Genomic DNA, 27,545 nt, shown 5'->3' with positions numbered 1-27,545 from the left:
TCTGGAACAAGTCCTCCAAACGCCGTGTGAGAGAGGCTGATAAGATAAAAGTCAGACTTTCAACTTATCTTTTATTATATTCAATTTCCACTTTCTGTCCTCCCTCACCGAGAAGAGTGCGCTGTTATTGTGACTGTAGAATGGCTCTTGTTTGTTTTAGAGATAGTAAAATAAAAGAGACAGCCTATTTAACACTCTGTTATAAATGTTTGGACATATTTATACACTGAGTGGATAATGCACAAACGTTTGTAGACACCAGGGCTGCTGCTTAAATCACAGGTAATGTGTTAAGTATTATAATAATTAAAAAAAAATGAAAAAGAAGCACTAGTTATAATCAGATCCATCATATGTTACTTTATATACACCCTAAAACTACAAACTTAAATGTATTTTATTGAGATTTTAAGTGATAGACCAACACAAAATAGCACATAATTGAAAACTGGTACGAAAATTAAAGGTTTTCAAATTTGTATCAAATAAAAATCTAAAAAAAGTGTGGTGTGCAAAAGTATTCAGCCCCAATCAATATTTAGTAGAGCTACCCTTCATTGCAATTACAGCTGCAAGTCTTTTGAGGTATATTCTGTAGATCTACCAGCTTTGCACATCTCGAGACTGAGATTTTTGCACATTCTTCTTAGCAAAACAGCTCAAGCTCAGCCAGGTTTCCAGCTGACCAGCTTCTCTGTCCCTGCTGAAGAAAAGCATCCCCACAGCATGATGCTGACACCACCATGTTTCACAGTGGGAATGTTGAGTTCAGGGTAATGAGCAGTGTTACTTTTTCGACACACATAGTGCTTTGCACTTAGGCCAAAGAGTTCAACTTTGGTTCTCATCTGACCACAGCTTCTTTTTCCATATGTTCCATATGCTGTGTCTCCTATATGACAAATATATGCAAACAGCACTTCTTATGTCTTTCTTTCAAAAAGAGTAAGTTTGCAGTTGTAGGATATTTTTGTTTCAGTTTTTGGATGATGGATTGAACAGTGGTCTTTCAGATGCTCAATGCTTGGGATACATATTTTTATAACCTAACCCTGCTTTAAACTTCTCCACAACTTTATCTCTGACTTGTCTGGTGAGGTCCTTGAAGCTGTTTGTTTACTAGTGTTCTCTAACAAACCACTCAGAAATTTACAGAGCAGGTGTTGATATTTATACTGAGACTAAATCACACACAGCTGCACTCTATTAACTAATTAAGTGACATCTGAAGGCAGTTGACTGCACTGGATTTTATTTAGAGGTTTTAGAGAAAAGTGAGCTGAATACTTTTGCATGTTACACTTTTCAGATTTTTATTTGAAAAAAAATAAAAACATCTATCATTTTCATTCCACTTCACAATGGTGTGATACTTTATATCGGTCTATGACTTAAAATCTCAAAAAAATATATTTAAATTTGTGGTTGTAATGTAATAAAATGTGAAAAACAAGTATGAGTACACACCATAATTACACAGTTATACTTAATATAAATATATTAATATTTGTTTTACATGAAAAGTATCAATGCATGTTGTTTAACTTTTCTAACCTCAATCACTAGTGAAAATGTGAAAATTATTATTATTTTTTTTATTATTATTTGGGCAAAAACCCATACTTTCCACTGCTGGTATATATATATATATATATATATATATATATATATATATATATATATATATATATATATATATATAATTAATTAGGTAATGACTGAAGATGTGTATCTATGCTAATCCTCATTGATAGATCTCTATCTATTCATTACCATTTTTAAAAGAAGTTATTGACAGTCTTATCTAGAAATCAATTCCTTAAATGAAAGTTCTTGCCACACTGATTACCACCGCATAATTACATCAATTATTATCAAAATACACGATAATTACATAAAAATGACATTGTTAAACTCATTTTCTTATAGATTGAAGCTCTGAATTTAATAGACAGATATTGATTTAAATATCTTTTTTTGGGGGGGTGGCTTATTGAGTCATGCTGCATTCTCTGGTATTTATGAAAAGCAATGTTGAAGAACTCTGAAAGCAATATTAGCTGCAGCTTAGTTCAGAGCGTTTGGGTAACATGGGACACGGAAGCTTATTACTTTGAACTTTATTGCTAATGAGAAATGTTAATTACATGATATTAATAATTGGTTATTGCTTATGAATTTAAAATAACATAATCTGTCTGCAGGCAACTGGTAAGAGGAGAAAACAAATACAGTATATTTTCAAAAGTATTGAAAAAAACTGCTCTTTCATCATTTCATTTATTTATTTTCCAAATCAAGGATATTTACCAAAAAAGATCATGGTATGGTATTTGTCACAGAGCGTTTAAAAGATATGAAAGATTTATTATCTCTCACCTTTCAACTCATGAAGAGGCTAAGAAACATACACTGAACATCCTGAGAGCATCATATCCCAGTACAGTGAATGTGTAATGAAATTGCTGTTGTTAATCATGTTACCTCAGGAATTTAACCTCACTGAATTTATCTGATTCAATTTTGAGTTTGGTGTCAATATTCAGAAATGTGTCTGGGCTCTTTTGGGTGTAAAAACTATTTAATGAGAAGCAGAGAATGGCCTTTCGTTTTCTGAACACATACTTTTGGTCACTATTCCAGAAAGACTATGCTTGTCCATATTCTGCTGCCATTTCCAGAGCTTTCCTTGAATCAGGGGGATTCAAAAGAGTTTGTCCTGATTTTGTAGGAGTTACTGGACACTATCTTACACCCTGCACATGGCTCACCTTAATGCTCATTGCTATCTTACATCCCGTCAACAATCTGTTTTCACACCTTGCACCTGCACCAGTAAAAAAGTGACAGAGTTTAAGAATATGTCTATGTAAACGAATGTGGTGGTCTGGAAGTAAGGTGTGGTAAATTCTGGTGTGTTGCTATCTTTCTGGCGGAAAACACAGGTGCGCCACTGACTGATCAAAACAGTCACCTGTCCAGACAGGTGTACACCCCCACTCATTACACACACACACACACACACACACACACACACACACACACACACACACACAAGGACGCACCTCAGTGGGCATACCCAACTTTTACATCAACAATAATCAATAAACCTTCTCATACATCTTTACAGTTTTCTCTGCTGAGAAGCGCAAAATTACTTCCCTGTTAACTTAGCAATGAGCCAAAGTCAGAGCACACCTGGCTCTTAAAAGGAATAAAAATACTGTGATTGGTTTATTTGATGTTCTATGTGCTAAACACAACCATGATTGATTAAGAGAATTAGAACATGTCTTTTGCATGTTTTGAATGCTTTTTTGTGTCCTCATGATAACAAACATACACTGAATAGCACCTACTTCCACTGAAGATACCTCTACTTGTTCAGCCTACCTTTTTATAGCCTTTCTAAAGGTGTAGTTGATTAATTCATGTTAGTTTATTGTGAAAATCTGTTCAGTTTTTAGTTTTTTTTTTTCTTTGTTTCATTTCCTTTTGTCCTGATGAAAGTGATGTAAGCTGTATTTTTCTGTATCTATAGAGTAATGACTTTACTTGACTGACACTTTTTATAATCCTTTGTTTTGCAGAATTATGCTGCTCCGCAACAACACGCTGCGTATCATCAACTCCAGCCGCGCTGACGAGGGGAGCTATGTGTGCCAGGCTGACAACCAGTTTGGCTCAGCCGAGATGACCACCACCCTGCTCGTCAAAGGTAAAGCGCCTCTGCCAGTATAATATGTATCTCAATTGTGCAAAAATACAATACAGGCTATAGGGAGGGATAATAAAGAACAGCATCATCTCTTTGCTGTCCATCACAGTGTGTTAGATTAGATATATAAATAGTGTCAACCGAAGAAAGTGTTGGATGGACCAGGACCAGTAAAAGACGTTTTGCCACCTCAAGACTTTTCCTTAAAACTTTTAATTAATACTATAACATGACCGAAGACATCAACAGACCTCTCCCTGATAATGATAATATGTGGGATGCTTTTGGATGCACTCAACACTCTACCTGTACCACAAAATCTGCAGGAACTGGATGAAAATATTGGAGCTGAATAGGGTGCATTATTACAGGACTCCATGAGGAACTCCATGCTGAGACAGCAAGCTGGCATGATGCGTAACACATGCATTAGACACTACTTAAAAGCCTAAAAAAGATCTACCCTAGAGAAGAGCTCTTAGAGGCTACGTTTGGGAAGTTTACCTCTTAGTGAGAGGTCGTAGAGAGCAAGACACGCCTCTACTATGCACTCAAAGACATTTGCCAAGTTGACAGACTGAAGAGGGGATACATTATTGGACTAAGAGAAGCCGGATGGTCTGTCTACCTGCCACTATTGCCTTCGTTTAAAAAAAAACAAAAAACAGCTTGTCTTTGGGATCCCAAATGATAGTGTAGGCCTCATGGTAAGCACTTCAGTTCTGCCTATGTTGGGTGTAACACACTGCCTCAACTACTGGTGTGATGATCTGGGGAGCCATCACATATGACAGTCGGTCACTCCTAGTAGTGAAATGAGGGACACTAACACACTAGTTCATCAATATGTGTAGGACATGTGTTGTCTCCCATGAAAAGGCTTCAAGTTGGGATTTTTCAGCAGGATAATGCTCCCCCACATACAGCAAAAGTTTCCCGGGAAAGGTTTACTCTATCTGTCTGGTTGCCAGATTTATTTTGGGACAGCATCTTCAGCAACCAGGATCTACAGGCCCAGCTACAACATCTGTGGGTAAATATGCTGCAGAATGTCATACAAAACGCTTATGCCTCTATGCCCAACCATCTCAATCTTAACGATTGTGTACATACCATCCCTATGTGACAAAAGCTTGCATCTATGCATCTATGAAATGACAGTTGTTCAAAAGATGGAAAATACCTTACATTTTCAATGTCCATGTAAAAACATTTTATTCAAAGTCATTCTGAAGCCACACTTGGAAAACAGAGGGTACTACCTTAAAGCAGCAATTATACAATACATTTCCAGCGGGTGCGGGTTTTATACACTTGTATGGTACTTTGTCAAGCGGCCATGAATCGCCCTGCAGCCCGAGGCTGTACACAGCATGATGCTCTCCTTTCTTGAGAGAGTGATCACATACTGCTTCAGTCGACGACTGACAACATAACAGTCTCCCTAATGGCGACTCTGCCCCGGGTCCCGTTATTAATGCAGCACCTCGGGATATATACCGTATTTTCCTCTCTGTTGTCCTGAGCTTCTTCTGAACATGCCTGGCTGTGAATTCATGTATGTAATGGGATGTGAATATCGACATTTTGTATGATCTGGGCCATGCACCCTGCTGTTAGCATCTGAAATCGGAATGTTAACAAAGTTATTATAGTATGTTAGTAAATCAGGAGACCTGTTCCTGTTCACTGTCGGCAGGATTGAACTCACGGGGTGTCTACACACTGGGTAAAGCATTAAATTACAAAAGATAAGAGATACGATTTATTTATTTTAGCTCTCTGGTGATATTGTTATTATTAAACATTATCTTTATACTCCATCAATTTTCACCCAATTGTCTCATGCCATTTTCCAAGCATTAGCTTGAACTCCCCTATCGCTAAGTGCTACCAGGGCTGTGAGGATAAATGCTAGCATGTGCTTTAGACTTGGAGATGTTTGCTTCAAGTCTATTGCTAACCGTAAAGTATGTTGCATCACCTTATAGACACCAACATAGGCTAGCATTTTGCTAAATGATGGGGAAGAGGGATTAGACCAATAGAGGTCTAATCAAGTCATAACTAGGTATTAAACCACTCAAGCCACTCAAGAACCCAATAAGAAAATGGATTCCCATAATTATAAAGAAATGCTTTTCATATGATCTGTATCATACCCACCCATAAAAAGGGATCCCAATTGTACTGTTAATGCCTGTTCACAGAGGTCTGAAGCATCAATGGGAAAAATAAGGGAATCACCCTAAGATTAACCAATGCTTAGACAGTTGGGCCACTCGAGAACCCAAGGAAAAACAATTATACGTTCTGTCTGCCACACCTGTATGTAACACACAGAGAAATCTTGGGCAGCTATGCTGTCTTGGAAGTCCAGCCAAGGATTGCAGTGGTATCATTGGATATTGAAACTTCGATTAGTTCCAAGGCTTTAGTTGCCCTTCGAGGAAACCCAAAGATAAAAACATCTGTATAAATACATCTGTATGACACACACATAGAAAGAATTCCATATTTCCGATGGTTGTGCAATCACTGGAGATTTAACCCGAGATGATGGCAAGGCCACCGCTTAGACAGTTGTGCCACTCCGGAACCCCAAAAACAAAAGATTCTCAACATAATCCAAAAGTTTCATATATAATCCAAATATTCCATATCTACCAAGAATGAGAGAACACAGTAATACCAGGGTTTAAACATGGTCTTGCCCTAAGATTGGGCCAGTACCTGGGGCAGTTGCTCCACCCTGGAACCCAAAGAAAACTCAAGAACCAAAGGACCCAGTTAGCCCAGCTATATAGATTCAGTTGGGACTGAACCGGCAGTGATGCCAAGGCCGTCACTCAGACAGTTACCCCACTCAGGAGCTCAAAGACCAATGACAGATTAATTTAGTCTTAATTTAAAGAAACAAAAATCTTGGTCTGTTATATTTGTATCAAACTCATTCAGAAAGAGCTTTCTTGGACTTTTGGCCACAGATAGTTGTGGCATTACCAGGATTCAAACACGGGCTTGCCCTGAGATTGGGTCAGTACCTGGGACCCAGTTATACAGTTATACAGATTCAGTGGGGACTAAACCTGCAGTGATACCAAGGCCACCACTCAGTTGCACCACTCAGTAACTCAAGAAAAACTTGATCTACCACATCCACCCACCAAGAAGAAGTAAGCCCATCATACTCTCTTGAACTTCAGGCTTCATACAGCTGTTACATATCCAGGGCTCTCTGAGATTGCCATAAGAGAGGGCCAGTTCTTGGACAGTTGCTTGACTCAGAAGCTCAAGAATTGAGTTTTTGACCTAATATCTGTTTTCTGTACGAAAAGGCCTCTGTTCAGAATGATAGAATCTGTGCGAGTTTTTCCCCATCGCTCACTATAATAGCAGCATCCTTCACTTTCACTGGAATACACAGAGCAGAGTGAGTTATTACAGCTGCAGCACTCCTCACACTCTGAGCACTCTTCTCGTCTCCAGTCTCTCAGTGTGTGTTAAGCCCTGTTGTGGGATGACAGTGTGACAGCCTTGTCCTTGCAGAGGCCATGAAGGTGGAGCTGAGCCCGAAGCGCGTGGAGGTGACGGTGGGGGAGAGCGTGGTGCTCAGCTGCAAGGCCACACACGACCCCTCGCTCGACGTCAACTTCCTCTGGCTGCTCAATAACCAGCCTCTCAACGCTCAGCAAGGCGGAGGCCACTTCGAGTACATCCGAACAGTAAGTGCTGCTCTCTGATATGGGTTTTCTTCAGCTGAAAATTCTCACAAAATATTCGCTCGACTGGACATTCCGCTGTTTTCTGTGCTCCTGTGGATTTATTGATCTCTGTGAGGGGAAATGTTTCTGAGCTGTGTGGCATTGAACTAGTGTTATTCTGGCCAGTTACCTCATCAAAAATGATATACTAATGTATGATTTAAGATATATAACAATAATATGGTTGGTTGGTTGGTTTGTTGATTGGTAGATGAGAAGGTAGGTAGATAGGTGGGTAAGTAAGTGGGTTTGTGGGTTAATTGGTTTGTTGGTAGAGTAGGTGGGTTGGTTGATCGACTGCGTAGGTAGGTAAGGGGGTAGATAGGATGGTTGTTAGTTACGTATTCTGGTTGGTTGAATGACATTTAGATTTAGGTTGGTTGGTTGGTAGACAGTAAAGTTTGTAGATAGGTAGATAGGCATGAGTGTTGGTAGGTAGGTAGATGAATAATTTGGCTGGCTGGTAGGTCAGTTGGCTGGAAGGTAGGTAGGTAGGTAGGTAGGTAGATAGGCATGTTGGTACGTGGGTTGGTTTGTTGGTAGGTAGATTGGTAGTAGATAGTAGAGTTGTAGTTCATAGGTAGGTAGGTTGGATGAAAGTAGATAGGTTGGCAGGGTGGTTGGTTAGTTTGTAGGTAGAAAGGTATGTTGGTTGGTTTTATTGTAGGTAGGTAGGAAGTTAGATAAATAGGTTGGTTGGTGAGTCAGTCAGTTCTGTCGATAGGTTGTTTTGTTGGTTGGTAGTTGGTAAGCAGGTTGGTTGGTTGGTTGGTTGGTAGGCAGATTGGTTGGTTGGTTGGTCGATATGCAGTTTGGTTGGTTCGTGGTTAGGTAGGTAGATGGGTAGGTAAATAGGTAGGCAGACAGGTAGACAGGTTTGTTGGTTGGTAGGTAAATAGGTTTGTTAGTTGGTTGGTGGGAAGGTAAGTTGGTTATTATAATAGCTTTTATTGTATTAGGAACCATAGGGCAGGTGTTTCAAATTACTGACCAAATAGTGTGTGTATATATGTAGATAGAATTATATGTCCAAATGTTTATCCACATTCATGGATTATGACATAACAGACTGATATGTTTTTCCTCTCAACTTACTTTATTTTATAGTGTGTCATTTTGATTAGGATCCACTCTGACTGGTCTGTACCTCCTTGGTGATTAGTTTTTCCGGTTATTTTAAAATGCTGCATAATAATACACACTTCAAACATGTGACCTTTGCTTGTTTTGTAAAATATTCATACTTGAAATAACCCTTGCACAGTGTTATCTATACACTTACCCTTTTATGAACTCCACCAGAATAGAGCACAAAATGTTAAACACAGTCATGCCTCTGTAGCTGATTATAATGGCTATATGGGACATAGTGTATTCTCCACTGTGGTGTAGAAGCTGTTTAGTTATGTAAGAAGGGGGGGGGGGGGGGGGTTGGGGGTTCTGGTGCTCCAGAAATAATTGTGATAAACCGTAGTATTCAGACTATGTTATGTTATTGATATAATGATGATACTATAAAATAATAATAAAGTTACACCCGTTATTATAGAGCAGTGAGCTCTTCAACGAACTTGGCATACTAGCTGATGCATGTTGATGTTGGTTGGTTGTGTTTGCAGGTTGATGGATTGGTATGTAAGTTGCTTGGTAGGAAGGTAGGCATGTTGGTTGGTTGGTATGTAGGTTGGTAGGTCAGTAGGTAAGTTGATTGGTTGGTAGGCAGGTTGGTTTGTAGGTAGGTTGGTAGGTGGTTTGGGTGGTTGATTGGATGGTAAACAGGTTGGTTTGTTGGTCAGCAGTTTGGTAGGTAGGTAGGCAGCTTGGTTCGTGAGTAGGAAGGTATATTGGTTGGTTGGTAAGTTGGATGTTAAGTAGATAAGTAGGTTGGTTGGTAGGAAGGTACGTAGATTTGTTGGTTGTAGGTAGGCAGGCTGGTTCGTGAGTAGGTAGGTAGGTATATTGGTTGGTTGGTAAGTTGGATGTTAGGTAGATAAGTAGGCTGGTTGGTAGGAAGGTAGGTAGATTTGTTGGTTGTGGGTAGGTAGGTAGGTAGGTAGGTTGGTTGCTTGCTTGGTGGGTAGGTAGATTTGTTGGTTGTAGGTAGGTAGGTAGGTAGGTTGGTTGGTGGGTAGGTAGGTACAATGGTTGCTCAGTAAGTTGGATGTTAGGTAGATAAGTAGGTTGGCTGGTAAGAAGGAAGGTAGATTTGTTGGTTGTAGGTAGGTTGGTAGGTAGGTAGGTAGGTTGGTTGGTGGGAATAGTTAGTAGGTAGATGTAAGGCATATTTGTACATTTAGTGAAAAATGTAATGTTTTTAAAATACCCTAAATAGATAAAATATTAAAAAATAAATACATAAATAAATAAAAGCATTGGCATACCAGCTTATTCATGTTAATCTACATAAGTTTGTACAATATTTAAGTTGCCACTTTATAAATCAGTAACATAATTATCATGGCAGACTTATTATATAGTACTATTATACTTTAGGCTATCTGTATCTAAATAAAATGACTTTAGATTTAAATCGGGGCATGTTGTATGACATAAAGTCACACATATTGGTTGTAGTAAATGTAACCAATGTTGGCTCTTTCTATGATGTAGAACCTGTTTGATTATGAAATAGTGCACTATATAAATCGACTGGACAATAAATCAGTTTAGGTTTGCAGAGACAGGCATCAGTTGTTGGCATTCTTGGCCTTCTCTATTAATATTGCTCCTATTATTATCATAGTTATATTAGGACAAAATGAAGAAATATACTGTGATATCAATGTTGGCCTTATCATACTAAATAGGGAACTGGTGCTGGTCCCGAAACCACTGCATTAGAGCACAAAGTCAAAATATATAGGCATATGGCAATTACTGTAATAGCTTAACACACACAGTGTTTTTCCCATCACTCTGTGTGTGTGCTGGGCACGGTCACGTGTGAGCAGTTAGAGTCACGGTTCCTTATTTCGGTCTCGGCACATTGCACCAGATCCTGCATTAAACTGAAGTGAGAATCAATGGTCTGAAAGGTCAGTTAGACTTATATGTCACCATGATGAAAGACCTGGTGTGAATTAGGCCATCATGTTTCTGAGAGCCTCACGCTCGTGACAGATGAGTCCATATCTTCTCTGCTGGACCAGAATGTCATACCTACCACTGAGAGCCGGCACGGATCCTGCCCTTATGAAAGCACAGAGAGTCCAGAGGGTAAATGTCTTGGACACGTCTTACCTTCTCACCCAATCAGATTGCCTGTTGGTGGTTACATTGTGGTCTGTAGGGGGAGGTGCTGCCCAGGGTTTTCTACAGTCATTGGTAGATTTTCGCTATTTTTTTAAAGCAGACAATAATACCAGACATAGACCAACAATTCTTGGAAAGAACATTCTAAGAAATTTCTGACTTTTTCCTACAGTATTTCCAATAATATCCAATAATTTGCAATAATACCTGACATGCCAAAGATCATGTCCAGTAAAGAAACTACTCTAGTATTATGTCCCATGAAATTTGCCATGAAATGTCCAGTGGAAGCTAAAAGAACAATGCAATCAATTGTGGGATATTGTCTTTATACTTTATTGGAAGTGAATGGGACTTCGGCCATGGACAGTTCTAGCCAGATGCAGCCGTTCATGATCTTTACCACTTACTACACTGCTGTACACTGTGGGTGGTAATGTCTTCTATGACGTGCTGTATTCCATTTACACATTTCCATGTGGCCTTGCCATGAGCACACTGGCCAGGGTTCAAACTCCATCATAGGATAACTCATAATCCCGGGGTAAGCGTTTCTAAGCCATCCCAAGACTCCCAAGCTAAAAGACCATGACTTTTATCAGTCTATATGACTTTTATTTAAGCTATTTGTAAAGCAAATAGAAATTGGCCCCACTTAGCATCCATACTTAATAAGAAATGTCTTCTTTAGAACCTGCTTTTGCAGTTTTTATGCATTAATTCATAATTTCTGAGGACAATGAAAAGTTTAATTATGAAAGCATAGCTGTAGCACTTATGTGATTTAAAACTACAGCATTAATCAGACTTAGACTTTTTGTTTGTTTCAGAACTTTTCCTTTAAAAATTCCAAGGAATACTTAAATGGATAAATGGGGCTTAAGGTTCTTAAAAGTCCAGATAATCAGATTTCTGTCTAAAAAATGAAAATAGTCACGTTTCTCTACCAGATAATTTGCTGATTAGCTTTTAGCATATTTGAAACGATTTTATAGGTATTTCAGTCAGCGGGGGTGAAGATCATACAGCATATTTTTACAGTATTGATTCTACACTCATCTCTTGGAGGGAGTCCAAGATTGCACATCAAGTCTGCATGGCGCTTTCGGCTACCGCGCAGTCATCACGTTCCTGACTGTGCTGAAAAACTCATCAGCTCTCTAATTGGGATGCGTCCCTCGCCAGGACCACTGCAATTGAGTTCAAACCAACTTGTATCCCCTCAGTATCAGATTAGGAACCAGTCAGGCTCCCCTCGCTAACGCCGGCGGTTATCATCTCTCAGCCACAGAGCTGCCACACATAACCTCTAATTGGTTTCTAGGGCGTAAAAGATGTCGGATGGTCCCGCAGTCGGAGATTGTGTTAAGCCTCAGTGGCATTAACTGGGATTCACTGAGGGAGAGTCCAAATGGAAGAAAACGACTGACTGGTCAGTGTTAGGGGTGGGAATCACAGGACATACTGAGATTCTGCAATACTTGATACATCGCAAGGCAATTATCTATGATACTTCATAGCATCTGTGTTACTGAAGAGGGTAAAATACTTTTAAAAAAGCAAATAGAAGGAATTATGGATTTATTGGTGTCAGTTTCACAGAATTTAACAACCAATATTATTCACTGAAGGTATGACGTTTAATTATAGCGCCACCACCTGGAGTAACGAAGCAGTAACTTTAGTAAGTCAGATTGGGTGAGTGGGGGGTGGGGGAAGTATTAGGAAGTTCAGAGCAATTGTGTTTCAACAAAAATATCAATATTTGATGACATGTATTAATAATGTGTCACAAGCTAAAATTATATCAATGATATAATATATTATAATATCAGGATATTGTCCTGCCCCTAGTCAGTACACTGTGGTGACATTAGAAATGAATTACAATAAATTGTATTTGCAGATTTTATTAATTCCAATAGTTTATTCAGCATACACAGATCAGACATAACATAACGTAGCATAACATAACATACATACAACTTATGACTGATGGTTAACAGTTGATAACACTGATACACAGGACGGTACTTTCCAATAACTGTAGAAAACCTGGACGACAAGGTTCTGTTCTGTTATATATATTGTGGCGGCTCTGGGTTGTGTGTGTGGCTGCCTGCAGGCATGTTTCTGTTCTCCTGTGTGCGAGGATGACAGGGGTGGGGCATCTCCCTTGGGAGGGGTTATGCAGAGAGGGTGGGCACCACTCTGGATCTGCCATCTGGGAGACACACAGCTGGGTTGGTGGCCTTCTGGCTATTTGAGCTCTGTGGTTATGGTTTTAGCTCTCCTAGTCTTGTTAAAGACTGTAAGTGAGTGGCAAGCCGGTTCAATAAAGGAGCTGTTGAGCATTCAGCATGAGTCTCACGGGTCTTCCTTCCTCTTCCACGCCAAAATATATATATATATATATATATATATATATATATATATGTATATATATACTTAATGATATATCTATCTATATATATATATATATATATATATATCATTAAAACAAAATAAAATAATGTTTTAAACACTATTTGGACTCGGTCTCGACCAGAAAATACATAAAGGTGATGAGATCGCTTACCATAACCAAGCACATGTACTACCGAGTTCAGCACATCTAACTACACTAAGGTTAGCTGGCTGGCTAACAGCTAAATTGCTTGTTCACACAGCTTGATTGACACTAACATCAGACTTACAGAAAAAAATAAAATAATGGCACTTCGGGAACTTCGTACCCATACAGAATGTATAAAATAACAATTTGAAAACACCACATGATCAATATTATTATAAATAACCAGCTAGTTACTGTAACTATCTGACAATTCAGCTATTCCATGTAATGCAAATGTCTGCTCCAGCCAAGTATCTGTCAGAAATTTAAATATGAAGTGTAGATCTGCCTTGGAACCAATAACTGTTGAAACTGTTGGACACTGGAGATTAGAGATTGAAGTTTAGAGGAGAAAATGAGATGGAAGTGGGTGGGACTGTTGCGTCATTCAAACACATTGGGATTGGTTGAGCTACACAGCACACTGCAACCAGCCAGCAGAGGCACTAGACCTGTAGTGGCTTCACTTTTGAGATACGTTGTGCTGCCCATGCTCTTCTACAAGCATTGGTACTTGAAAAAATAGTGCACCAAAAGAAGGACACTTAGGGCATAGTGATAATGATAATGATAATACATGACTTATCACAAGATCTGCTGCTATAAATCATCTGAAGGTATCCAAATACCACAGGACATCTTCAAAGGTCTTGCAGAATCCATGCATTAATTATGGTACCTGTAAAAAGTGGGACCTGTACAATATTGTGTAGGTGGATATAATGTTATGGCTGCTTGTCTACATGTTGAAACAATGGTTTTATTCGATTCTAATATACCCTTTGGGGATACATGGACTTTTCTTGTTCCTCATGATAGAAACAAGTAGCAGTAATGCTAGCGTCAGGCTTCTTAGGGTGCAGACTTGCTAACTCAGCAGAGTGTGTATGAAGCTAGCATGAGCTTAGTGTGCAGGGGGAGACCCACGGTCTCTTTTTTTTTCTTTCACATAAAGAGAAAATAACAAACGGGAAAAAGAAAAAGCCCTGGAGAATTCTGCTCTCTCCACAAACAGGGCCTTCACTCCAATTCACCACATGAGAAATATAGAGTGAACAAGTGTGAAAATTCTAGAGAGAGAAAGAGAGAGACAGAGAGAGAGATAGAAAAGTGGAAAAGTGATTTCTTCGACTAGCTAGCGCTGCGCTCTTAGCGTCGATGCTCTCCAGACAGCAGAGTCAGACCCAGCGTTTTGATTCATGCGCTGTAATTTTAATCAGTCCCTGTGCTAAACAGCTGCCTCTAGACCCTGAATTACAGTCAGTCCTGCCCCGGGTGTTTCTCATTTCCGTGGAGGGCCGAGACGAGCGAGAGTAATAGCGTGCCGGCGACCGAGAATAGCAAGAATCTCTTAAGCCACAAGAGCCAATCCAGAGAGCAAAAGCAGGCCATTCTTCAGGTGTCAGACGCTCACAGGAAGTCTATTTCTCTTTCTGTGACTCTTTTTTTTTGTCTATTTCTTCATCCCCGTTTCTCTCCATTTAGCAGTCCTCCATGGCGGACCTGATGATCAGAAGCATCCTGCTGAAGCACGCTGGGAAATATGGCTGCCGGGTGCAGACGACTGCGGATACGGTGCTGGCTGAAGCCGAGCTGCTTGTGAGAGGTGAGCGAATTAAACTGAAAGCCTATTTAATTGAAAAAATTTAGCATTTGCACCCATCTTACAAACTTATAACTTATAGGGGTGCTTTCTTACAAACCACCTACAGTCTATTTTCATATCTTGTGCTTGTGTCGTTTAAATAGCACTATACACTGATGGGTGTATTGGTGTCAAAATTAAGTGTGTTCAGGTCAGTTGTTTGGCATATCGCTATCTTGGCAATGGAAACACGGTGCGTCAGGGCGTCACTGACTAAAATGAACCTAGACAGACGTCAACTTTTAAACGTTCATTGCTATCTCGGCACTGAATTGTTAACACAGGCGCACCCCCAACACATGTACACCCTCCCTTGTTCTGCACACATAAACATGAACAATCAAACTTTTACATCTACAGTAAAAATGAACAAGCATGCACTATCAGGTCAGTTTCCTATGGTGAGAAGTGCTGGATACCTTCAGGTAGCTGCGCCCCTTAAATAGCAATGCGCCAAAGTCAGAGCGCACCTGTCTTTTAAAGGAAATGGCTAATTGGTTAGTTGCATGTTACGCCCAAAACACACCCGTGATTAATTATGAGAAGTAGTAGGTACCTTTTGCACGTTTTGAACCGTACAAGGCGTTCGTTTCCTGTCAAGGCCAGGCTCCGATGATCGGGCATTTGGCATGGTGTCAGTAGGTTCATGGGTGTTTATCTGCTTCACAGCAGCCTATTCTATTGGCGGTACTTCTTAATAAACTGTGTGCGTTTGCACATCTTTGTCGGCAATGGAGGCAACTTACACTGACAGTATGTTAAATGATTGTGAATTGTTAAGGCTAGTTTAGGTTTCTGTGTAGAACCTACGACTTCATGGACGCACCGTTGCGTACCCTATGCCGTAGCAGCTGTGATCGATCGATATTCAAGTTCCCGCCCACTCCTTTCTGCTGTTGTGTCTTAAACTACTGAAAGTATATACTAATATAATAAATTAGCTTGGGAATGCCCATAACTGTACAAGATACCTGTGAGGAGATATCTTGTGATATCTTCAATAATATTGGGACATACATCATAGAGTACTATAAGTGTGGCAGGCCACTCTAGGATGTGAGTACAGTTTCTTAGAGATGCAGTTTTGCATTGTTTATTAGTTGCGCTACCCTCAAAGCACCAAGGCAAAACTAAAGAAATACACTTTCGACACTTTTCCAAAACATCTTCAACCAATTTGATTTGATTTTTGTAGCCATTAATAATTTTTTGGCAAAAAAAGAACAGTAATCGCTGAGGAGCGATGTTGGCCGACCTCAGTTTAAAGCAAGCACACAGCAATTAGTGATGAACAATAACTGTGCCTGGCTTCCTTCCTTGCAGAGCGTGGGAGAACAAAGCCTGGCGTCAGTGCCAGTTCTTTAATAGTAACGGTAATGATGATCACGCATTTATTGTTATGCCGTCTTAAAGAATGCAGGGTTTTAAAAAGCCACAAGCCGCGCCGCGGAGCCCTAATTATTCCGGTATCAAAAGTTTGTGTTTTGTCGAGCTCTTATTTAATATATTTAATTAACTTTGTTAATTAGCGACCTTCACGGCCGGATGAGCGTGGAATGTGTTGTGTGTCGGTGGATGTGGATGCGGATGTTGTGCCGGTGCTATCGTGCATAACAGACAGGATAGTAATTGTGTGCACCTCGATGACAGCGCTGTAATGGCCTGCCTCTTGCATCACTTTCAGATGCTCAAAACAAGCTCCGCGTCGGCCTCTCGCTGTTTGTGGTTCGCCAGGTGCTACACAAATTAGTCTCAGGGTTGTTTGTGCATAGATTTAAAATATCCTTCTAACATCCTGGCAATTCGTCCGTATTTTCCTCCACTGAAGAGCATAGTAGACGTAAGTCTGGGACACAGTGTATAATCAAGCACTCATTCATTCATATGCTTAAAACCTACTGTAGTGTCTCAAGGGCATGCTGTCCCATGACTTTTGCCATCCATGTCCCATGGAAGCTGAACTGAAGAATGCTGCACTGATCTTTGGGATATGTGGGTGGAGTCTTTTGCATTGAATGTGGATGTGATTTCTGCCAGAATTGCTTGTCAGTTCACACTGCCAATTCTTTCCAGACACCACCAGTCACCAGTTAACACCCACTACTGAATTTTCCACAGCCAGGGCTGTTTCAAGGCATTTGGGGGCCCAAGCAAAATGCCCCCGCCCCCCCAAATCTAGCCTAACTGCTGCGAAATTACACCATTTAAACAAGATAAGTAGGCCTAATGTATCTTGTTTTTTTTTTTTCATATTTTGCTAGCTACAGGAATCACGAACAAGGCAGGCACTCACACATTTTGTTGTTGCATTAAATTCAAACAAGTCGTTGTTTGTGGGCCTAAGGCCGGCTCGGGGCCATAGGCAATTGATTGGTTTGCTTGCCTTGTTGCAACGGGTCTGAGCACAGCTGTAAAGTTTATTCATGTCGGAAAAACTGCACAGGGACTTTTCTTTTTTTTTTTTTTTTTTTAAATAGCAGCTAGCGTAGCTTCAAAATTTTACTTCAACAAAAGATGCAAATTATTAACATTTTGTTGCAGATAATTTTTTCCTTTTCTAATAATGAATTAGTTTATTTAAAATTTAATTTTTAACATTCTATAAATTTAACAATTTCGTAAGATTTCCGAAATACAGTACAGTAACTCAAACCTTTTCAATTTACAGATTTTGTTCAATGTTCTCTGTAGAGGATAAAAGGACTTTGCTACATCCTCACTCCAACTTCCACAATCACAATCTTTGCCATGAGTATGCTGGCCACTCACAAGATAATAATGCAGGCACAGCTTGTTTTATTCCCTGTAGAGCATCTAAGCATCCACTGCAAGACTCTGTAATAGCTTCTTGCACCAGGCAATCAGACTCCTGAACACACAGAGACGGAAACTTCATCGCACTCTTTATTTACTAGGACTGAAACTAATGATTATTTAGGCAGTTGATTAATCTCACAATTATTTTTTTACGATTAGACAACGTAAGTATTTTTGCCATGCTGTCCATCTCTGCTTGCTGTGGGGATGGCTCCTGTTTCTAGCTTTCTCCATCGCCTCAAAGCAATAGATACAACTGAACATGGGATGTAAATACCATTCAGGTGTCCAGAATGTTGCACTTTAAATGTTTAAAGTGCTGCTATTTAGTACAGAAATACCGAGATTGTAAACTGTGTAAATGAGCCCAATTCTGTTCACCCTTATTTCCTTTTGTTTCTGTCCCCGGTATTCTGTGTTAGTGTTACTAATTACAATTATTTGATAATGAACACTTGGGCTTGTAATGCCTTATAATATCTGTTCATAAGAACATTGTACAATGTAGTGTTGTAATGCACTATAACACATATTTGGTATGTTTTGGTATAATACATTATAATATGCAGCTATGATTTCTCAAATAAGTTTTTATATAAGTGTGTAACACATTATAAAGCCTTATATACAGTCATTACTCACTTTAAGTGAAGTGAGTTTTCATATGCTTTTTAAACATGAAGTTAAATGTATTATGCCTCACTATAATGTATTGACAGTAATGACTGTATATAAGGCTTTATAATGTGTTACACACTTATATAAAATCTTAATTTGAGAAATAATAGCTGCATATTATAAAGCATTATATCAAAACATACCAAATATGTGTTATAGTGCATTACAACACTACATTGTACAATGTTCGCATGGAAATTTATTATATGGCATTATAAGCCCTTTTTTTATAAACCCTTATACTTGTTGTTTATAATGTGTTATGAATGCCACTGTAAGTACTTCTGAGTTATTATACAGGCTTATTACAGTCATTATAAGGTTTTATGCATTTATAATACATTATGAATACAGGGTTCATAGAAAGTGTTACCATTATTTACAGCATTCGTAAGCATTACATTTTTAATATTTTAATAATGTTTAATACATGTCTTGATAAGTGTCAACTAATAATTAGTAAAGGCAACATTTATCCATATAATAATGTGCATTGTAATTACTATTATTTATGACCTCTACTGTAAAGTGTTACCAATAGTTTTCTGCGGTATCAGGCACCTTTTTATATGTATTTTTTCAGTCTAGTCTCAAAAGAGTATTTCTCGCCTCTGCTTCCACGGCCACGTGCGGGGCATATTAATGGGCATGCAAATGCACCTTTCAGTGCAACCTTTTAACGCACCCGTCCCCAGGACCACAGAACACTGGGCTTTCACTGAGCACAGCTGCTGCCAGCCTCTCCGTTACAGCTGTTTTCCCCCGGAGCCGGCTGGCACTCGCGCCACCCTCAGATTACATTCACATCTGAAGGCTGAGGTAAACATATGCTTGGCAGTTCCAGACAGAATAAAGCGGCCACCGTACAATCATGGCTAACAGAGCTGGTGCCGTGCCTGACAGAGAAAAGAGCAAGAGAAATGGAGAGAGAAAAGAGAAAGAGAGAGAGCAAGAGAAAAAAAAAATCACTGCAAGAAAAAAAAAAAAAGCCAGATTCAATGTTTCTTAATCAGCATGAAATTCTTGGCGAAAGATCTGTGTCATTCTAAATCCTGCTGTGGTTAAGTAAGTCTTTGTGCGCTCGCTTGTTTGTTTGTTGGGAGATTACAACTGGGAATTGAATCCAGCCCTGTAGCCTCACCGCGTCCCGGCGCCGCACGCGTGTTCCTGCACGCCGTCTCCGCAGAGATAAAATTTAATAACATCAAGGTAATGGCACTAACCCAATAAACGAATTCACGAGGACACCATTCTCACTCCTCGTATCCGTCCCCCCGAGACTACATGTCCGGTCCATCCAGTCAGTCCAGTCACACTTCCTCTCTGATGGTGTTTGTCTGCAGGCCCCCCGGGACCCCCTGGAGTGGTGATTGTTGAGGAGATCACTGATACCACGGCGACGCTCTCGTGGAGCCACGGCGTGGACAACCACAGCCCAATCACCACCTATAACCTTCAGGCTCGCAGCCCCTTCTCTCTGGGCTGGCAGACCGTCAAAACAGGTACGGAAGAGTTTTCAATGGTCAACAGTGTGTGTGTGTATGTGTGTGTGTGTGTGTTACTGTTGTTGATTTATTTGTATTGGTACTACACTGTAAACTGATTGTTGTTTATGTTGCACAATAAGGATGAAAATCAATAACTTGACATTGGTAAAGCAGCCTGTCATAAATTATATACAGCTCTGGAAAAAATGAAGAGACCACTCTGATCAGTTTCTCTGATTTTACTATTTATAGGTGTATGTTTAAGTAAAATAAACATTGTTGTTTTATTCTATAAACTATGACCAACATTTCTCCAAAATTCCAAATATAAATATTGTCATTTAAAGCATTTATTTGCAGAAAATGAGAAATAACAAAAAAATAACAAAAAAAAAAATGCAGAGCTTTCAGACCTCAAATACTGCAAAGAAAACAAGTTCTTATTCATAAAGTTTTAAGAGTTCAGAATTGAATATTTGGTAGAATAATCCTGGTTTTAAATCACAGTTTTCATGCATCTTGGCATGTTCTCCTCCACCAGTCTTACACACTGCTTTTGTATAACTTTATGCCACTCCTGGTGCAAAAAATCAAGCAGTTCAGCTTAGTTTGATGGCTTGTGATCTTCCTCTTGATTATATTCCAGAGGTTTTCAATTTGGTAAAATCAAATCAAACAAAACAGAAACTGTATGTCTAAGAATCAAACAAATAGAAAACAAACAAACAAAAAACATGATTAAAATACAGAGGTTAAAGCTCAAACAAAGAAACAGGGTCAAACACAAAGCACGACAGAGAACAAAGGAGCACATGGGGTATTTATGGTATCTATGCACAGGCACAGACAAGGGACACCTGGGGGGGGGGGGTTACTTCCCCAGGTGTCCCAAAAAAAGGAAAAACACAAGACAGACACTGGCTAAGGTGTCACAATATCACTATGCTTACGATATCACAAAATTAAACCCCTGTAGCATGATATGTATCATATAATCAGGTTATTGTCAGTACTAAACCTTGTCTAGCTCAAAATGTCTTAATTTAAGGATCCATAGTGTCTCAGTAACTGGGTTAAACTGGGTTATTAACTACTGTGAATCGTTACATATGATTTCATACAGTCCCATACTTTTTACAAACCTCTTCACACCAGGTTCAGTGCATTGTACAGTATATATACTGCATGTATCTGTTACTTTTTAAGGTGGGAGTGCAGTAAATGCCTCTTTATTTAGGCCTTACTATACATTCTGTACCTTGGTGTACACACACCTTAACATCATTTTATCTTTCTCAGCTGAATGAACAGCTTTTGAGCAAAAAGACAAGCAATCACTAACTCTCCTGGCCTCTCGCTTCTCAAGGTCACTTTTAAAAAGGTGCAAAAATTTTAATAAAGTGCTGCAGAGTATTTTTTTCTTTTCTTGTCTCAGCCACGCTTTAAAATGCACTGGTATCTAAATGGGCTCAGACTCGGCTAATACAGCGTACAGTTTTATGTGGCGTTAGAAAAGCTTACTCAACACTTCTTCGCTGCACTGCTTCACACCCTGTTTTAACACTTACAATATATTTACACTGCCGAGCAAAGTATCCATAATAACCAACTCCAAGTGTGTTTTTTATTCCAAGTTTGGAGAACTGGATGTGATTTTTATATTTTAGATGAGCTTTTAGATTAGATGTATTGCTATTTTAAGTTGTTATTGTTTCTTAACAAAGTTGACATACAGTACTGGTGAGTTCATGTTCGAAACTCCTCTGGGTGATTAAATCTCCTGTTTTGTGGTTTCTGATGTTTTGTAGTAACCAGCACAGTTGAACTTGAACGCTAACAGCTAGTAGATGATAGGGTGCCTCAGTATCTTTGACGGCTAAGCCCACATAAACTTAATAAATACTTAAATTACTTCAATTGACAACTGATCGCAAAGCAGCTTCAGAGAAATGTAATAGTTTGCTACTCTTCGGCGGTTAAAAGCCAGCTGCTCTGTGTCTGTGTCTGGCGTCACAGCCTGCTGTTCCCTGATTGGCCGCCGGATTCATTTGAATAAAGTTGAGCTTTGTTGAACTTTTTTGCCGGAGAGCGGGGCTTTCTCCCCATTGAAGTGAATGGGATGTAATGCAGCTGTCTATGGGGCATGGCTATGTTAAATAGATGTTCAGTTTAGAGGGCTTACTATGATGTAGTTTCATAGCAGTTTTATCCACCTAGCTGGGTTTCTAACTGCGGTTCTATAAATGGTTTCATTCTCTGTGCGTTTGTCAGTGCTGTAAATGAGAAGTAAATATTTGTGCACTTTGCAAAAAAAAATCCGCTAATTTTGAAAAGGTAAATAAAACAATAAAATAAAGCAAAGAGAACAAGTTAATATTCATAAAGTTTTAAGAGTTCAGAAACCAGTGTTGGAATAATTCTGTTTTTCAATCAATGTTTTCATGCATCTTGGCATGTTTTCCTGCACTAGGCTTACACACTGCTTTCGGGTAACTTTATGCTGCTCCTGGTGCAAAACTTCAAGCAGTTCAGCTTAGTTTGATGTCTAATGATTATCCATCTTCCTCTTAATTATATTCCAGAGCTTTTCAATTTGGTAAAATTTAAAGAAACTTGTAATTTTTAGTTGGTCATTTTTAAACTGAGCCCACATAAACCCAATAAATTGAAAAATGAAACTAATTAAGGACACTAGTAACTAATAATAATAATAATAATAATAATAATAATAATAATAATAATGTATATCCGGGGTCAGCAATTAAGTTGGCCATGGGCCAGATGTTTTCCAAGCCATTTCGTGGCGGGTCTTTAAAAAAATTCTGTTTTGGAAATTGAAGTGTAATGGGATGGGGTGTAACAGACTAGTAGCTCTCCAGCCCAGAGGGTTGTTGAATCCAATTGCAGAACAGTTGATCTCAAAGCAGGTAAATCCACCGCTACTCACGCGGGATTGAACCTGTGTCGTCAGGATCCCGGTCCAATACACTATCGCTGCCCTAACTAGTGAATTGGGACACGGCCAGGAAAAACCCACTTATAAGGAGATAAAGAAAGAAAGAAAGAAATAGTCATGTCAAACACGACAGAGAGACAGGAGAGGAATGTAAACAAAAGCTCCCCAGAGAAACATTTCATTTATAATTTTTTTCATAAGCGTTCATAATGGTTCAAACTACCTCCTGGGCCAGATTCATGCTATGACCTATTGTGGACCCCTGCTGTATATATATTACGAAACAGCTTTTGGTCGCTAAGTTTTTCATATAAGCAGGAATCACACAAACCCTCCTGGCATCTCTTTTCTCAAGGTCACGGTTAAAAACGGTGCAGGAATTTTTTTTTTAAGTGCTGCAGAGTATGTTGTTCTTGTTCCAGCCACGCTTCACTTCAGCATTCACTGATATCTTAATGGGCTCCCTCTCCTCCAATACAGCGTTCAATTTTAGGTGGCACGAGAAAAGCTTACTCGACACCTCTGCACTGCACTTCTCCTCACCCTGTTGAACGCACACTCAATACTCAATGCCTTCACTCTCAGATTCCCCCACGTCGCCTCGTGTGGAGTGCTCGGTGGCCCCCTATTAAACGTCTGTTGTGCTTGTGCTAAATGTCATTGGTTTAAATCATATGCCAAATTAACTCCTGGGTTATTACCAAATTAACCTTCCGCTCCTCTGAAATTATGAGGCCTTTTTTTTCCCTTCCTGAGTAATTTAGGGGATAATGTAATTGAATCCTCCGGCATCTCTTTTTCACAAGCTGTGAGGAGTTAAATCACTTTGTTTTGTGTATCTTCAAGGTAATACGGCTTATAATTATTCCCTGATGTCAGAGGACAGCTGCTTTAGAAGTGTCTATTTGCGTTTGAATCTATCTGTTTGAATTCAGATAGCGGCAGCGGTGGCTCTTCGTTTTATTGCTTATTACTGTGAAATTCTTTTGACTGTGAAAACAGCACCACCGGTGGACAGGAGCTCAGTTTGTGAATTATAAAATATACAAAAATAGTAGCACCTAGAATTAATGAATTGACAGGAACACTTGCAGAGCTTAGCTATGTTCCAGTGATGGAAACATATAACAATATACCAATGTTGTTTTTTTTGTGATGAAAACAAAACAAGAATGTAATATTTTAATATAAACTCTATATATAAATGAAATTGAAATAACTAAAATATTTAATTGCTTTTTAATGGCAGTAGCATTGTTTAGCTTTTTTTATTTTATATTTGATACTGGCCTTTTTATTTCACAAACCATCTATAAACAAAATAAGTAAAAATTAGCTCCTACTTTGCCAATACACAATACACATTCCTTTTGCAAATGTAATAAAAAAAGCAATAATACACCTGCGGCTTTGTGCCTATGACCGCAGCACAGCAGTGCCAATATTACACATTATAGCATGAGGGTCGAGTGTATTATTGTGATTATACCACAGTTCGATTATCACTGTTTAATTAAAAATTTTGAGTTAAAGCTAACAAGAAAATACAATCTGTTTGGTTATAAAAACTCTGATTGTTAAAATAGTTCCATTGCTGCTCTGTTTGTAGCTGTACTGTTTGGTTTGTAAGTGCAAAATCGTTGCTAGGTTACCTGTATGTGGCGGAGTACATACCAACCTAAAAAAATACTCTAAATTGTTACACCTAAAAAGTATTTTATCTAATTATATTCATGACGTAGTAAGAATGTAAAATTTTGATTTAAAATCATTCAGTATATTATTTAACCCAAGCACCAAAAAACTATTTAAAACTTTAAAAGAAAGAAAAAAGATGATTTATGATAATTATATATATATATATATATATATATATATATATATATATATATATTACACTTGTTTTTATCTTGAAAACCTATTATTTTCTATCACAGCCATGTATAGTTTTACTTTGAATAAACTAATTAAATAATTTAAATTCTGTTCATTTTATAAACTTTTTGTAATTTCCTTCTCATACAAAATGCATAATAACTGTGTAGTAACACAATTGTGAACACAGTAACTTGCTCTTACAGCCTACAACACTATATACAAGCATTCAGCCATTATAGTAAAAATTCTGACAGCTCAGAGAAGATACCCTGAGGGGAACAACTTCACGGTGATGGTGAGGGAGGAGGTCATGCCCTTACGTGTAATAGTGGTGACAGGAACCAATGGGAAGAGTGCGAGACTGACTGACAGAAAACTCCAGGAGGAGTAATCTGATGTGATGATGTCATAACCTCTGAAATGAAGTAAAACTATTATTTGATTTAAATTATTTAGTTTAATTTGTTTTAATAGGGACTGTATTTGAATTTGAATCAATGACATCGTTGTTACACTTTTTTCAGTGTATAATCTCTTTCCTGATGTCAGAGACCTGCTTTTTTTTAAGTCTATATCTGTTTAATCTGTATGATTTCAGATAACAGCACTACTGGCTGGTCGTGTAATAGCTTTTGTCAGTATGAATCACTGTAGGTTTCTTCTGGACTCTTCAGTGGACCTGCAGACGGTTTCTGTGTGATGGGTAAAGTGAAAGAGCGCTGAATGTGTGGCGAGAGCTTGGTTGACTGAGTGCTGAATGGGACATTAATAAGCGGACGGCTGGAACGGCGCTGTGCTGTCAGTGTCTCTCTCTCTCTCTGCAAAAACACTGTTATCGGCTCACGTCCGAAGAGCGCCTGTCCTAACAGAGCAGACAAATTTACACAATTTTCCTGTTTACTGATAACTATAATCTATTAGCCCAGACACTGGGAGACGCTTCTGCACTGGAACCGTGAGGCTAATGTAGCTATTGCGTAGTGGAAGCTTATTTAAACCAATTAGCATCACGCTAACTAACTAAAACCTCAAATCACTAGGTTTTACTAGGTTTCTCTGTGTATAGCATTGCTGTTAGGATATGATTGGATTCGTTGAGTGCTCACAAGAGTGTTGGTGAGTTTAGGATGTTGGATAACTAATCTCCTCATCCCCAACTCCCAAACTTCCAAACGCATCCTATACCAAAAGTATTGGAAGGAGTTCCATCAGTCCAGAGAACACAGTTCCACTGCTGTTGACTGTATATCTCTTTAGGCCATGCCCACATAGTAAAATCCACAGTGATAGAATTATCTTTTTTTTCTTTTTTTTTTTTTTTTTTTTGACTCCCTGGGTGTTATCCTAACAATCTTCAGTATTAAACAATTTTCACAGTTGGTGTTATTTTTACAGTTATGAGGGGGTTATATGTTGCTTGTGGGTGTTTTGAGTGTGTGTTTGTATTTGTTTATATGCTGGTTAAAATAAGTGAGGTTTAGTTGTGGTGATAGTGTCAGAGTGTTATTCACCCTCTTTGTGTTGGGTTGCAAGTTGGATAAGGGTCTCCACTGGAGAGTTGGCATACTGTGTATAGCAAATTTCTCAAGTTAAAAAAAATTGAAGATAAACCAAAAAGTATGAGTTTGTTCTCCAATTTAAACTACAAGCTGAGTTGAGGGGAACCCTTTGGCAGTGTATCAGAGTATTTCAGAGTTTAGCTATAAGAGCAAGTTTTTAATTATATATAACTAGGTTTTGAGTTTTTACTTACTGACAAATCAAATAGCTGGTCCAAATGAAGAAGAAAAACTGCATAACAGATTATTTTTCATTCATCTAAATATTATGTTTATGCTTAGTTTGCTATGAAATATATAAAGTACCAGTATGGAATAATTTATTAGACAGAAAAGTGTCCAAACTAAAATCCACAGTGATAAAATCCTTTTTTTTTTTTTGACTCCCTGGGTTTTATCCTAACAACTCTCAGTGTTAACCCACTCTCAGAGTTTGTGTTATTTCTACAGTTATGAGGGGGTTATATATGTTGTTTGTGTGTGTTTGGAGTGTGTTTTTATGTGTTTATATGCTGGTTAAAATAAGTGAGGTTTAGTTGTGGTGACACTGTGTGTCAGAGTGTTCTTCACCCTCTTTGTGTTGGGTTGCAAGTTGGATAAGGGTCTCCACTGGAGAGTTGGTATACTATGCACAGCAAAATTCTGGAGTTCCAAAAATCTGGAGTTCAACTGAAATGTGTGAAAGTGTTAAATTTTGAGTTTATTCTCCCATGTAAACTACAAGATGAGTTGAGAGGATCTCTTTTTTTCTGGTTGTGTAGTATTTCAGAGTTTATTTCAAAGAGTGTGACTAAACTCACTAATGGGCGTGTCCCCCAATCCTAGCTTACCATCAGTTTGAAATCTTGCCCACCAGGGCTCTTTCCATGGGGTGTTTAATTATATTTTATGTAGTGGTTGTTTGTCTAGCTGTTGTGTTGTTGGCTATAAGAGCAAGTTACTGAGAACTGCAATGGAAAAAATATACACTGGTACAAACTTGTGGGTTATATGAAATCGTTATTGTTATTGGTAATGATGCTTTTTGTTGTCATTTTTACACGTAAATGCTCCAGGGGTTTAAAATATTAGTTTAATAAAACACTTTTTTGAGTATTTTTTTGTTAAAACTGTGAAGGAGTTTATGTTAAAATGAACTCCAGCTGAGAGCTGTATTTTACTCTAGATGGGATAAATA

At 38.7% G+C, this 27,545-nt stretch overlaps 1 protein-coding gene across 1 annotated transcript in view; it reads left to right on the top strand.

Moving 5' to 3' along the window:
- cntn5 (contactin 5) overlaps nt 1-27,545 on the top strand; it is a 394,897-nt gene that overhangs the window by 330,851 nt on the left and 36,501 nt on the right. Inside the window, exons 15-18 of the mRNA XM_049483448.1 lie at nt 3,591-3,718; nt 7,268-7,443; nt 14,834-14,954; nt 19,832-19,990. Coding sequence (XP_049339405.1) covers nt 3,591-3,718; nt 7,268-7,443; nt 14,834-14,954; nt 19,832-19,990 — 584 coding nt within the window. The remainder of the gene's footprint in view (nt 1-3,590; nt 3,719-7,267; nt 7,444-14,833; nt 14,955-19,831; nt 19,991-27,545) is intronic.

This window comes from Astyanax mexicanus, chromosome 9 (assembly GCF_023375975.1).
Source record: "Astyanax mexicanus isolate ESR-SI-001 chromosome 9, AstMex3_surface, whole genome shotgun sequence".
In the NCBI taxonomy this organism is placed as follows: domain Eukaryota; kingdom Metazoa; phylum Chordata; class Actinopteri; order Characiformes; family Acestrorhamphidae; genus Astyanax; species Astyanax mexicanus.
Note: the sequence above shows the minus strand (reverse complement) of the source record. Positions and strands in the feature narration are given on the sequence as shown.